Source organism: Gracilinanus agilis, chromosome 4 (genome assembly GCF_016433145.1).
Source record: "Gracilinanus agilis isolate LMUSP501 chromosome 4, AgileGrace, whole genome shotgun sequence".
Classification (NCBI taxonomy): domain Eukaryota; kingdom Metazoa; phylum Chordata; class Mammalia; order Didelphimorphia; family Didelphidae; genus Gracilinanus; species Gracilinanus agilis.
This window is the reverse complement of record NC_058133.1, coordinates 392,733,337-392,748,928: the sequence shown is the minus strand read 5'-3', so window position 1 is coordinate 392,748,928 and position 15,592 is coordinate 392,733,337. Positions and strand designations below refer to the sequence as shown.

The 15,592-nt window shown below is 33.4% G+C and overlaps 1 protein-coding gene across 4 annotated transcripts in view; it reads left to right on the top strand.

Moving 5' to 3' along the window:
- HBS1L (HBS1 like translational GTPase) overlaps positions 1-15,056 on the top strand; it is a 135,978-nt gene extending 120,922 nt beyond the window's left edge. For 3 of the 4 annotated variants that reach the window (XM_044677040.1, XM_044677038.1, XM_044677036.1), the window contains 4 exons: positions 1,526-1,616; positions 2,026-2,134; positions 7,296-7,396; positions 10,359-10,512. In XM_044677040.1, coding sequence (XP_044532975.1) covers positions 1,526-1,616; positions 2,026-2,134; positions 7,296-7,396; positions 10,359-10,512 — 455 coding nt within the window. Of the gene's footprint in view, positions 1-1,525; positions 1,617-2,025; positions 2,135-7,295; positions 7,397-10,358; positions 10,513-14,399 lie in introns of those variants that run through there. The other variant, XM_044677035.1, reaches the window with a different exon arrangement.
- Positions 15,057-15,592: the final 536 nt, after the last annotated feature.

Here is a 15,592-nt window from a genome sequence, read left to right as displayed (position 1 = left end):
TTAGTTCATATCTCTTAATGTCCCTGTCCTAAATCCCTGCAAAGAAAGAAGATAGACTAGACCTCTGAGGAGCCCGATAATTCTAGACCCTATGCACTTTTCTGAATTATCATACCTAGTTTTCATTAATTTACTCTTGAAACATTTTGATATATAAATGATATCCCTCTACATAAGGGTCTACTGCTGACATGACTTCAGTCAGAAAGGTCTCTAATTAAAATGAAAGTGTAAAATAATCATCTCAGAATAATAAGAGGACAAGTTATTTTTCTCCAAAATTTTTGTATTATTAATTATACTTTGCAATGTGAAATCTACAGTTAAAACTTATCTTGATCACATTACCAAGTTGTAGGCCCCTGAATGGAATGTAATTTAACTTTGTCCCCATTCCTGACAAGGCTGTGTCACAAAGGCGTAAATATCATTGTTTAAAAATTAAGTTATTAAAGGTTTATAATTAAGTGACTATTAATGATTCAAAATTATGCCTTTGAAAAAGATAGTGAAAATCAGTTTTGGTTGGGATGATAGCTGCCTTTGGAAAGAGAAGGGTAAGTGAAAAGTGACTAAATTCAAGTACATAAAGAATTGTTAAATTTCTAAATGCTTTTCTCTTACCAGATATTTGCTTTATGTAATATAAATTTAAATAAATTAGTAGATTTAAAGTTTCCAATCACATAAAAAATGAAACTGCGAAAGATACTAAAAAAGTATTTTGTTTTCGGTGTCTCTTCTGGACAGGAGAATGTTCCCAGCCAGTGAAATTCCTACTTTAGTTTCTTTAAATTGTAGTGTTAGAGGATGTTGTTGTGTTGGGTTTACCAGTGTTTCCCCAAGATTCTTAGTGACCTTTTTCACCTTCCTTGCCTTTTCCCTGGTTTGATATACTCTTGCCTTAGCTGTATGCCAAAAAGCAGAGTAGTCTGTGAGAAACTAAGGAACAGAAAAAACTTAACAGGCAATATTAATCATGAAATTTAATTATAATATTCTCCACGATATTATTTGTATACAAATATGCTTTTACATGTACACCTTCTAGTTATTTTTGTTCCCTACATCTAGATATAGGCCTAAGGGAAAATTTCAAGGCAGGGTAACTATCTATTTGCTTTCAAAAACTTCTGGGGAAGGACATGCTGTGCCTTTGTATGACAGACTAATCATAACATTGCTTCATGTTGCAACATAAGCCTTTTTCTGTCTTTAAAAATGATGATGAACTGTTAACCATTATGTATAAAACTTTAACTTAAAAGCTTTATCAGATAAGGAGAATATGGCCTTTTATGGTCAAATAAAAGTCATGTTATGTCTAAGGTAGTATTTTAGCATAGTAAAGTCTAGAGGAAATATTTTCCTTAGTACTTTCAGTCAAACTTTTTACTATTTAGCCATTCATATTGAAAATGATGAGTAATGACTAATGAGGCCTAAACAGCCCAAAATCCCTTGGTTGTTTATAGCTCAGTGTCTAGGTATTTCACTTTATGCTTTGGTTCTTAATCATTTCCAGGAATCATGCTACATGATGAACCAGTTGATTGGGCTGCAGCAGGAGATCACGTTAGTCTCACCTTGGTTGGTATGGATATCATCAAAATCAAGTGAGTGCAAAAATGAATTAAGCTGTCTTGAATATGGAGCCTAAAGACCTACAGATACTTTGCTATACAGTGGTTCATTTGGGGATGGGGATAATATTTGGCTGCCTTCATATTTACTGTGAACAACGACTTTGGTTCTAATGGTCTTTTAAGACTAACAATCCCTTGCCTAGTTAAAACAGTAGTAATGAATATGAGTGGACAGATTTATCACATTCTTTTGAATGGGTTTTGCAAGGTAAGAAAATGATGAAGATTACTGATGTAGAAACCACATTGACCCTGAACTAGAACAACATATTCACAAAAAGTCCCTAATTAACTGCTGAACCTTTATTTGTAAACCAAACTGAATTTATTGAAAGGTATTTCCACTACATGCAAATATGTCTTTTATCTCCTTTTGCAGTGTTGGTTGTATTTTCTGTGGTCCCAAAGAACCCATTAAAGCCTGTACCCGTTTCAGAGCTCGAATCCTCATCTTTAATATTGAAATTCCCATCACTAAAGGATTCCCTGTAAGTTTTGAAATATACTTTTTTTACTTAAAACATATTATTGTCTTAGAAATTTTACTTTACAAAGTAATTTTTAGCCAATATAAAAGTAAAAAAACTAATATAATTCTTAACACATAGTAGCTCTTCCATAGTCATGAAATAAGTTACACCAAAAATTTGTTTCAGAATTTAAACTGAAATGTTGTTTGAAGTGCTTATGGAAGAATTTACCATTAAGGAAACATCATTTTAAAATGTATGCCCTCAGGAGTTGGAACAGAAAAAAGGTTTCCAGAGTTTTAAAATCTTGAAGAATCATCTAAATCTAAAGGGATGTTGTGCATTTCAATGGTGGTTTTATGTTAATGTCATACATAGTTACTTCAGGTTGTGCCAAATAACCAACATTACATGAGTAAGCCCTTTAGAATAACTTCCTTATTGCTTTATAATAGAGAATAAAATCTAAAACTTGGAGTTTTAACTTTAAAAAAAAACCAAAGTATCATTCAGAAAATGTCTTACTGTAGGTGACATCAACATGCACAGAAAAATTCACAATAGGAAAATTACAGGGATACTTTTTCTACTGACTAGAGGCCAGCTGATTATTTTTCTTCTCAGTAACCATTAGAATTATGATAGGATTTACTGGCTACTTATGTCATGGCAGGGGAGTCAGTTGTGAAACAAATTCTTTGTTGATTGTAGTGGTTGATTATACACAGTGAAGTGAGTTAAGGTAGCATCTTAATTGCTTATAGCTAGTTCACAAGTTTATTCCAGGCAGATTCTCGAGATGGAAAATGTGAAGGGCATTTGACTAAGTGAATAAGCAGAAATATCTTATATATGCATATATATTAATAGGTACAACTGACATTGCCATAGGTCTTTAAAAGGTATGCATGATGATCTTGTAACAATAGCATATGGTAGGCATTTAATAAATGTTAACTGACAAAGGCTACATAGTAAAATGAAAGGTAATATCGAGAAATATGTCCTCAGTAAATCCAAGCATCAAAAGTAAAATTTTCTTAGATTAAAAAATAACATTTAAAAAATCAGTCTTTTCTTAAAACAAAAAGTTGCTAATATTATAGAAACTGTATTTTATGATTATCACATTTCTTTGGAAATTTATTGTCTCTCAAGGATTACATTAATATTCATAGCATAGAAAATCAATCCAGATACTTTTCTAGAAGGTTTCTTCTACCTTAATAATTTTTTCCCCATACTCTATTCACAAGTCAAATTTCACATATCATAAAAACCTCTTTCAGTGGGATTGAATTATTTATTATTTTGAAAACATAAATAAATCTATCACCACTTAAAATATATTTGAAAAAAAAAGCTGTAATATTATTAGATCTTTAAGTCTCTCCAAATTAGTGATTGTAATTTGAGAGTAAAGAAGAAAATATACATGGCTATGTTCATAATTTACTTCTGTGTGTATATATATATATATGTATGTTTGTGTGTGTATTTATGTATATATATGCAATATATAGATATAGGTCTTTGAGATTAATAAAAATTCAATTTTTAGTGCTTTAAATATTTCCTACATAATTATAGTAATTAGTGAAAAATGTGTTTATAAATGATGAGCCTGGCTCAGGAATGATACCTTGAAATTCTGTCCCATATCACAGAGTTTCCAAAAAAAATGGGGTGAAAATATTTTTGTTTGCCATTGAAAAATATTTGTGATGAGGCAAATTTCAATAAATTCTGCGTTTATCATAATAAGAAACTTCGAAAAATTCAGTATTGACAAATTGATGACGGAGCAAGTGCAAGTTACTTATCTCTGGTGTTGAACTCATTCTTAGAAAGTGGTATATCCTGTAAGTGAAAAGGGTGGAGAAATTACTAAATGTTTTTACTCATGCAACATTCTTGATTGCATTTCACAGCATTATTTGCCAATAAAGGCCATGGAGAGGTCATTTGTTACTCTAAATAGTAATACTGTCTTCCTGTCTGCTGTAGTTTCTTAGGCATGAAATGAAAGCTTTAAAGTACAGCTTAATCAAATTCCAATTTATTATAGTGTTAAAAGAGCCCTAATCTTGGAATCATAAGACTATAGGCTAAGTTAAGGCATTGCTACCTAACCTCTGATGCATGGTACTGAGCAAGTCAACTAATTATCTGATATTTGTACTACTCTGTTCCATAGGTTGGTTATGTGGAAAGCCTTTTTTGATCTCTAAAATGCTATATGAATATTATGCATCAGTATTAATTCAATATTCATTAAATATTCATATGCAGGTACAAAATTTATATTCAGTGATAAATTCAACAAGTATTTGTTAAGTAGAAATTTTGAGTGCAGAACACTGTCTTAGGAACAGGAAAGTTACAAAGTATAGCTAAGACTTGATCCTTATTGTCATAGAAGTTATAGTTTAGTAGGGAGAATATACAGATACACAAATACCATGATGAGAAATATGTTTTAGAAAATGAGATCTACAATCAAATTATTTCATAATTTTCTCCTGGTTTTAGAGTAAGTAGTAGGTTGACAGATAGGGGGAATGGAAATACAGTTGCCTTCTTCAGGTGTTTGGATTAGGTTTTTTTGTTTGGCCTTCAAGGACAAAACATAGGGGCTATGCATTGAAGTTTCTGAGAGGCAGGTTCTGATCATTGTAAGGAAAATGTTAATAGAGATATTGAAGAGTAGAATGGAATGCTTTAGTTGGTTGTTGGTTCCCTGAATTTTTCTAAATAGGCCTAGTGAGTACTTAATGGAGATGGTGTAGACGGGAGTTCTTGTTAAGATATAGGTAGAACTATATAATCTCTAAGGTCTCTTTCATTTGGGGGATTCTGTAATTAGAAAAAAAGAAGTCTGAAAAAAGTGTACTTTACACTGATTGAGTTCAGATAAAAAGATATTTTTATTAAGAAGCAACAGGCTAACCTAGTGTGTTTTGGGCAATAGTATATACCCAACTCTCATCGTAGAGATTTTCTATCTTAGAAATCCATTCTTCACTAGAAAACCATTTCTGCTTTCTACCTGGATTAGGGCCTGTGTTTCTTTTAAGCTACACAATAATCCCTCAAGTGTCATGTTCTAAATTCTTTAGAGCTATATATTTGAGAAAGAACCAGGAAGTGGCCATTGTATCATCTGGCCTGGGCCCTGCTACCCACTTCCTGGTTCTGGCTCTTTCAGGCAAGTCAGTTTTGACCTTGTGAGCAATTTTTCCTCTCTGATCTGCTATCCAAATTTGATTCAAGTCTGTGGAAGTGAAATGATTTGCTTTAAATTGCCATGGAAAATCAGTGGCAGACTAAATTTTTCCATAATCTGTTGACTTTAAGTTCAATTAAAATAAAATTTACTAAATGCCTGCTACATGATTATCCTGCATTAGTGCTAGGGGTATGAAGACAAATATGAAAATCTCTGTCCTAAGGAACTGATAGTCTTCTGAGAGGATGCCACATATACACAGGCAGATAAGTGCAAGACAATTGGAAGAAGAGAAGTTGGGTGTTGGATAAGGATGGAGGGCAAAAACTTTCACAGAGGAGATTGCACCTGAGCCAAGTCTAAAGAATACAAAGGATTCCAAGTGGTAGAGATTGAGAGGGAACACGTCCCAAGCAGGAGGGACAGCCTGCGGGACAGTCTGCGGGAAGGCAGAGGAGGACAAGAAATGAGATCAACCAGCTTGGCTGAAATGTAGCATGTGAGATAGGGATTGGTATGAAATCACCCATTTGTAGTTGATTTTAAATGACAAGCTGAGGAGCAGCTAGATAGCACAACAGATAGAGAGCCAGGCATGGAGTTAGGAGGAGCCAGGTTCAAATCTGGCCCCAAACTTCCTAGCCTCATTGCCTAGCCCCTACTGCTCTTCTGCCTTGGCCCCAATATTTAGTATAAATTCTAAGGCAGAAGATAAGGTTTTTTAAAAAATGACAAGCTGAGGAGTTTGTATTTCATCCTAGAGGCAGAAGGAGGTTAATGATTTTAGAGCAACAGAATTAGCATGGTCAGGCCTTTGCTTTAAGAAAAGTGTTGTATCAGCTGCATGGACAGGGGAGAGAACAGTGAGTTAGGCGGGGGTTTCTGGTAGAAACTTCTGAGAAATTCTGAGAAATAACAGTGGCCAAAGACAGAGCAAATAATCTGGATCTCTTTACCTTGGGAGCAAACAGCCAGCACAACTCAGGGGCTCATGATGTCATTGTGTTGAAGCATATTGCACTAATTGATGTGAATATGAGTCTGAGTCATCAGTAATGTATCCTGCACAATAATGCTTAATAAATTATAATTTAATTAAATTTATGCTCAATGGGCTCTCTAGTAAGAATGAGATGATATATCTGATACATTTTAGAGAGGCTGTAAGAAAAGCAACTTTTTCATGTTAAAAAGGTAAAACTAGTTATCTGGAAAGTCACTTATGTGTAACATTTTGCATGACTTTGGTATCCTTTTGATGCCACATTCAGGGTCTATGATCATTCCTCTCTACTTCTTCAGTATTCCTTCTTGTACCCTGCCTAGTCCAGAAAAGCACATCATTTAAAGGACACTGTTTTGCTACAGGTCAGAAGAATCTCTATTTATGGATTTCACTGTCTTCTTGGGCCCACAATATATATACCTACAACCCATTTAGACTTTTGATTACTTTGGGGAAGATGGATTAGGCAAGGAAGTGTGATGTTTTGCATGTATTTTACAATACCATCTGCACAGTAAATATTCATTGAATAAGGAGAAAACAAAAAAATAGAATGAAAAGAGCACTGGCCTGGGAGTCAAGATATCTAAGAATAGTCATGATTTCTAATTTGATGAAATGAAGGCTAGATCTCCAAGATGGTTCTAAATTCTAAAATTCCACTATTCTGTGGTTTAATTTTATAAGAATGCTAGATAAAGCATGTTACTGTATATACACTGAATATGTAGGCAGATGAATGAATGAATGAGCATGTGCACGCACATGTATGTATGTGTATTATAACATCTGACATTGTCAAGGAGCTTCTAGTTTTGTTAGGGAAGTCAAAACTGTCCGACCTCAAACAATGAGGGAACAATATAAGATTGACCAAGTGCCAAAATGTATTGTATAGAATAAGATGCTATATATTTTTAATTGTTCCTCAATTATTATCTTAGGTGCTGTTACACTATCAAACTGTAAGTGAACCTGCTACCATCAGAAGATTGATTAGCATCCTACACAAAAGCACTGGTGAGGTCACAAAGAAAAGACCCAAGTGAGTGTTTAACAATGTAGAATACTCTTAAGTAATGTAACCAGTACTTTAGAATTAGGTTATTTTATAAAGTGTTGCTCTTTTTTTTAAAACCCTTACCTTCTGCCTTAGAATCAATATTGTGTATTAATTCTAAGGCAGAAGACTTCTAAGGACCAGGCAATGGGGGTTAAGTGAATTGCCCAGGCTCACACAGCTAGGAAGTATCTGAGGTCAGATGTAAAAAGTGTTGCTCTATAAGGGTAAATAGAATACATCTGCAGGAGTTCTAGAAACCATATGCTCATTAATTTTTAAAAAATGATAGTATGGTCTCATTAATATTTATATAGTTGGGAATACTAATAAAATAGATTCCATATATTGATTATTTCTAAGTATAGGCTGTGGATGTGTATAGTGTTAGATGGAACCAAATCTTGTATATTAAGTATTTTTTTAAAACCCTTACCTTCTGCCTTAGAATTAATACTTTAGCAACTGAAATTCTCAAGAGGCAGTAGTTCTTAATTTTAAGTTAATTTATTAATCAACCACTCAAGATAGTCCAAACTGGCCAGTTGAATCGCTCCACAATCCAAACTGGTGCTGAGATAAAAGAGCAGGACACAAAAGAGCCTAAACTTCTCTTGCACAGGTCAACATATTGTCCCTTTGACCATCCACTCAATTCCTCTCCTGGACATCTCAAGACATTTCTGACTGGTAAATGGACACTGAGGAGGTAGACTTAGAGACATCAACTCCTCCCTCATTACTTACTTCATCCTAGGCGGGGGTGGTTCTTCATTTGTACAAGGAAGGAAGCTAGTAGACCCTGTCCTGCTAGCCCATGGTTGGGTCACTGTAGTCCAACATGGATGCTAGAGCTTGCCAACTTTTCTTACTTAAGAGAGTTCTTGTTTACAGATAAGTAAAGAGCAGGTTTCTACCTTGTTTCTAACAAAAGCCAGCATAGGCCTGGGAGTAAATTACTTTAGCCTATAAATAGGCTGACCTTTAAAACCCAAGGTTTAAGAAAGGCCTCATATAAAAATTACAACAACTTAGTATTAATTTTCCATAACACTAAGCATTAGTTCCAAGGCAGAAGAGTGGTAAAGGGTAGGCAGTTGAGGTTAAACGACTAGCCCAGGGTCACACAGATAGGTAAATGTCTGAATCCACGACCTCTTATCTTTAGGTCTTTCTCTCTTGGCTCCAGGTCACCTAGCTGCTCCTATATTAAGTGTTAAAATAAAAATGTTTAAATTATCACTAATTTTTCAGATGGAATTGAATTTTCCTTGCCAGCAGAATTCACATTTCACACACACACAATCTCTCTCTGTCTCTCTCTTTATATATCGTCCTCGTTCCTTCTAAGCTACCTGACTCATTTATTGAAGAATAAGATTTTGTAATCTTTTAACTACTATTCTTGGCTTGACTTCATTCCCCTGGTAGTCTGCTACATGTTATACCCTATTTGCTGTCAAGATAAAGTTCCACTTTGGAGAGAGTAGTTATTTAGTAATAAAATTTGTACTCTGAAGACATGTTATTCTTAAGAGATAATAGATTATTTCCTTTCATAATCAAGTCCTAGATTGTGTCTTTTCTACAAACATCAAGTTTCTGCAGAAGTTTCATCCTCAAGTATGATCAGAAACTCAAGAATTGCTCTTCCTGGGAATCTTAATCACTCCATGAATTGGGAGCATATCCTTCTCCTGTTTTAGAGCAAATCCACTGGACCTGAAAACTTTTCTAGAATGATATGAGAAAAACATAGTATTTTCTGTTGGAGAAAATATCACTTTAAAGAAAGAAGCTTACCAATAAGTATAGAAACTGGTATTTGTAGTTGGTTTTAAATAATAAAGCATTAGAATTGAAAAATAATTGATAGGTCATTCCACTATTCTTTGCTATATCCAGTGATATGGAGTTCACTCTCTCATTTACTTTGTGTAATGCAGGAACTTAAACATAATGGCCTAATCAATGTCTGACCTATACAAGGTATAGTGGGTCTCTCTTAAATTAGACAGTACTCCTAATGATGTATTGTAAGACTATATTAGGTTTTTTTTTGGCAATCATGTCATGTTATTTGCTAATATTAATCTTGAAATTAACTTAAAAAAAAAGCAACCCTAAATCTTCGTATAAATTACTCTTAAGCCATGCCTACTCCTGCTCTCTACTTTGTTAAGCTAGCCTTTTATTCCAGGGTTCAGAAGACAATTTTTCTAATTGTAGGACTTGAAATAAAAGATTAATGTAATTTTGTTAGTTTTCGCCTGCTTTTAAAATCTATAGTTATTTTTAAATATTGCTTCTGACATTCAGCTTATTAAAAAACTTTAAAGTTTGTGTCATCTAAAGATTTGATAACATATGCCTTTTTATCTTTGGGCCCTTATCTAAATTAATGAACATGTTGAACAGAACAAAAAACAGTGTTGTGTGGCAGTGCACCAGATTGGCCTCCAGTTAATGTGATTGCATTAATCAATCATTTTATTTGATTTTGAATACTCCTACCTATTATCAACTAGTCTACCTTTCTTCATCTTGTTCATAATGATGTCATAATAGATTTTATTAGATACTTTATTGAAATAAACATAAATTATCTTTGGTTTTCTCCTGTTCTTCAAGTCTTTGAATCATATTTTTGAAAAATGAAAAATGACTCATTTGGGCATTACTTGTTCTTGGAGAACCCAGCCTAGATTAGAACAATCACTTTTTCTTTATGCTTCTAAACCATAATTTAGATAAAAGCACTCTGTAAATGTTAAAGCTGACCCTAATTGTTATAATCCCTGAAGAAAGGGCATTGTAATAATGATGCTGAGAGTATTTGTATAAATCATTGGGGAAAATCTATGCAAATTAGCATTTAATATGTTTGAGATCTTTCTTATGATTGATCCAGAGTTATTTAGACATATCATTTGTGTTTTGTTGGCAGGTTGTTGACTAAAGGCCAGAATGCTTTAGTAGAACTACAAACACAAAGACCTGTTGCTCTTGAATTATACAAAGACTTTAAAGAACTGGGGAGATTTATGCTGCGTTACAGTGGTTCTACTATAGCTGCAGGTGTTGTCACTGAGGTACAGTAATATGGTTATGGTACTAGTTTTGAAATGTATATTGAATTTGAAAGAAAATGTGGATTATGACAGTAGTATAGAATTTCTGAATTCATCTCTTCCTTTTCTAGGTCATTATTTTTTTAAGTAACCAGTATTTTTTGATTAATCTGTCCTTCTCTCTGTTATTTACCCTTCTCTATTGATGAAATTGAAACATCTAAAACATTGATTCCCAAAGTGGACGCTACTGCCCCCTGGTGGGTGCTGCAGTGATCCAGAGTGGCAGCGATGGCCACAGGTGCATTTATCTTTCCTATTAATTGCTATTAAAATTTTTAAAAAATTAATTTCTGGGGGTAATATACTTCTGGCTAAGTAATATTTTTTCTGGAAAGGGCCAATCTAGGCCAAATAAGTTTGGGAACCACTGATCTAAAACAAACAAATTTTTAAAAAATCCCTCAAATAAACAAAAAACAAATCCTTTAATAGTGGGCAAACATTCATTTTTGAAAGGGAAAACAAACCTTCTCCAAACCAAACCAGATAATCTAAAAGTAGCTTTCTCTTGTAAGAAATAAAATGAGTATAAAAGGATAGATTTAAAAATATTAGGGTTTTAAAGGATTTATTGGAAATCATTAGAAAAATAAAGCCACAGGCCATACTGAAAGTCATTTTTGAAAAACCTGCTATAACTCCACCATTGTGCTGCTTCAGCCAGAAAAGGGAGTATGCCCTTCCAGGCACTTCCTTTTTATATCTTCTCTCCACTGTTAATACACTTCCTGTCTACCTGATTACACAAGAGGAATCATGGGAAATGTAGTTTGAAAGAGCCCTAAATGTGCACAGGAAGTTTAGATCAGGGACCTCAAAATTAGTTCAAGAACCCCCAAGTTTCCAATATCACACTCTTTAAATAAATAGCTTTGTCTGTTTAATTGAAATTATTATAGTATCAAGAAGCATTCTGGTTTTTTTGTTTGTTTATTTTGTTTTTAAACTCTTACCTTCTATCTTAAAATCAATACTAAATATTGGTTCCATGGCAGAACAGTGGTAAGGGCTAGGCAATGGGGATTAAGTGACTTGCCCAGGGTCACACAGCTAGGAAGTATCTGAGACCAGGTTTGAACCTAGGCCTCCCATAGCCAGGCTTGCTCTCAATCTATTGAGCTACCCAGCTGCCCACCCTGTTTTCTTAATATAAGGGGGAAAATTTCAAAATAGGACATGTAGAGAGATTATTAAACACAATCTAAATATATATCTGATATATTAAGAGATGACATTTATTTTTATAGGAGTTCTTTACCTTTGACAAAAATGAACTAACTTTATTCTCCCTGTTTTTTGTAATATGATTCCATTTTTTTCTTTTTTCCCCTTAACTTTAAGAATGCTTCCATTCATTGCTAGAAAGAGCAAAGATATAATAAGAAGATAGTTCAAGTGAGATATTCTGTTTTTACAGTTTACTTTATATGACCTTCCTGAGCTTACATAGTACACTAGAAAGAATAGTTAGGAGACTTGGTTCTAGTTTCAAGGCTTCCCCAAACTAGCTATGCAATATTAATCTTCATTTCATCTCTAGACCTCAGTTTCTTTAACTTTAAAGTCATGTCATTGTAATATAACCTTTCTGAAATCCATGCTAGAATTAGTATTGTGTGATGTTAATCTAACTTTTCAGGAAAAAATGAATTATGGAAAACAAGACCTCTCTGCTTGAAAAAAGAAGCATAGTATCTATAGAGAAATGAAAATTCTCTAATGATAGTAAATATAAATAAAAATAAAATTTAACTTTTTTAAAAATGGATTTTATAATTTTTGATCTCCATGAAAAATTATAGCATTTAAATTAATTGGAATGACTGCTCTTACTAGACTTTTAAGTAACATCAAAGCACATAGCCTTTTTCTAAAACTCTAAAAGCTTCCATTTTTTTTTTAAACATATTTCAGTAATTTGGGGATTCATTATTTGGTTGATATTTTCTCCAATGCTGAGAACCTACTACATAATCCTTAAGAGTTATAGTGGCCAAAATAATTCTGCACACTGTGGCCAATCTGGTAATGAGCCATTCATAACTTAGGCTACTCCTAAGGTGACAAAGAGATGCAATGACCAGGCCATGCAGATTTCCTATGAAGTTCCTGATAGTTCTGAATCTAATATCCCATTATCTTTTTTAGTTTGACAATGGACTTGCCAAAGTTTGTCCTCTGTTAGCATAGCCTTTGAGAGCCCAGGAGCATACACACTATACAAATAGGACTTCACTAGCTATGTTGATAATATATTAAATAAAACATTAAAAAAAATCAAATTACCATAGAATAAGAAGAATTTTAGAACTCAGGGTTTTTAGAGATCATCTGGTCCTTACTCCTCATTTTAGAAATGTGGAAGGAAACAATTCCAGAGAAGGGCTAAGGTCATTCATCTGTGTATGATTGAGCCGAATCTTATTTATCATGGTCTGATGACTTGCTTTGTGTTGTTTCCCCAGTAACATACTAACTTTTATTGCCATTTTTATCCAAGCTAAATAAGTATTTTATTTATGAAATTGAAGGTTTTTCATGCTTATACTCCATTGGATCTATGATCTTACTAGCATGGATAGCCTATTCAGCAGTACATTTCATGACTTGTCCATGACTGTCTATCCTGATAATTAGAAAGTGGACTGGGTTTGCAAGAGTATTTGATGGTTCCATGATTAAAGCAGTTAAAAGCCAGTAACTTTTGTATGAGATATGAAGACCCAACAATGGCATAATGGATAGACAGCTTATCTTGAGGTTAGACTTCTGACACGTGTGACCACAGGGTTACATGATTTTTTTGATCCCAGACAGATCACTTAACCTCTTAGTATCTTAGGCAAATCTTAGAGACTTAAATAAGCAACAGAATAGGTGTTAAAAAGCACTGTAGAATTCCCTAATGGATAACATCCTAGATCTGATTCAAAACAAAACAAAACAAAACAGTTGATAATCAAGACCAAGGTGGTTTACTTATTTAATATTAAAGTAGCATTTTAAGCAAGTGTTTTCTCCTTCTATGGATACTCCATTCCAAGCTTGTTTTTCTAAAAATCAAAATAAAATACCGTCTCAAAATTTTATGCCAGCTAATGCTTCTTACTGAAATAAATCTAAAATTACAGTTGCATGGATGAAAATTTGTAAATATTCTTCATTCACAAATGGTTAAGAGGGTTGACAGTGGTTTGTTTTACAGCAAAAATAAATAGTACAAAGCTAAATTACCTATCTTCTTGTTGCTTGAAAACTTAGGTTCTGGATTCTTTTCAACCACAGATTAGCTCTGTGACCTTCAGCATATGCAGAGGTCCTGAGTGAGTGAAGTAAAAATAGTATCCATAAACCATTTATTCACTTTCTAAAATTCTGAGATATTCCAATGTAGTCTGGTAGTTTTTTAGGCTTTGATCTGCCTGGAGAATAATTAGAAGAGTAGCATTCTATATTTTTGAATACCCTTTCCCCAAAACCAGTTGATTAATTGATTGGCAAGTAACTCTAGATTTGTTTATTTATTTTGGCCAAAGTAGACAGATTGAGTTTTCGGTTCCCCCTAAATTTCTTTGTATTCTAGGGCTCTGGTACTAATCTGATAAATTTGATTTTATATATCAAGACTATTCTTTAAGAGATAGTTATCTAGAACTCAGCTAAAGAAATTCAAGAAATAAGAAAAAGAAATCAATTGAGAAGCATAAAAGTAGATAAGTTGTCTGAGATAACAATTGTAATTTCACTGTGGAGGATGAAAAAATTTCTTCCCAATATGTCATGTTCATTTTTTGTAGTTCTTTTTGTCTACTTTTAGATTTATTAAATCTTAGTAACTGTATTTTTTTTTCCAGATAAAAGAATGACATTGGGATCAGGACCTTATCCTCTTACCAAAGGCCACGACTCAACTAGACCTCTGTTTTTAAAGATTATTGTTACTCCAGTTAAAGAAACAACCTGCATTTTAGCATTTAAAATGAGGGAGAGAAATTTAAGCTACAGTAGACTGCTGGAAAGTATTAACATTTTATCCTGCAAAACCAAATGCCAACTGACAAAGGAATGCCACCATTGCACCTTCATTTCAAAAATATTTTTCCTATGAAATTTTAGTTAGATGAATGTAACTATTCCAGATTTATGGAAATTATCAGAAAATGATTTTGAAGATATTAAATCATCATGAAATGGAGTATTTCCAGCCAAATACCAGAATGTTTACAGTTTTTTCTTTTGATTTGTGGATTTACTGCACATTCTTTTAGGAATGGGTTAAATTAGGCTGTTAGTGTAGTTAAAAGTTAACTTGGATCTTTTTTCAAGTTGACTAAAGAAGAATTTGCTGACATTTCAGAAAATGGCATATTGTGTTGAGCACAAAAATGCCTCTCTTCCCAAAGTAAAGTTGAAAATGTTTAATTTGAAATTGATGGAAGCTGCTCCAATGGTGACCACTTATTTAAGAAATGTAAAACAAATAATAATAAAATACCCTGGTTTGAGCATAACAGTAACAGTGTGTTTTGTCTCCTAGAAATTATTGGAAGTTTGTACAATAACCTTTACTTACCAGTAACTCTACATTGTATTTATGTGTAGGGAACTTCTAGGTGGGTTCTTAATCATTCTCAGAATCGTCAAACAAGGCTAACTTATTTCAGAAAATCTTGGATTAACCTTGTCCATTTTTCCAACTTGCCGATTTCTTTTCTTGAGAGTAAGAAATAAATCTGTTCTTTAAAATCTTATTTAAAAACCAAACCAAACAAAAACAAAGTTATAAAATTGTATAGTTCAGTACATTTTCAATTTGACATATTTATTGGAGAATCAAACTTACAGGTGAGTAACTGTTACTTTTATGAGTGCTGATTGTTCGAATAATTTTAGTGATGATTTCCCCCCACCCCCACCCAGTACTATGTAAATTGAAGACTAGTTGCCTCATAGTAACCTAACCATTTTGCAGACACCAGACAGTAATATAAGTAGCAGGAGGTATTATGAAGTGAAAATTCAGGTTTCCAGATCCGAATATGCAAAA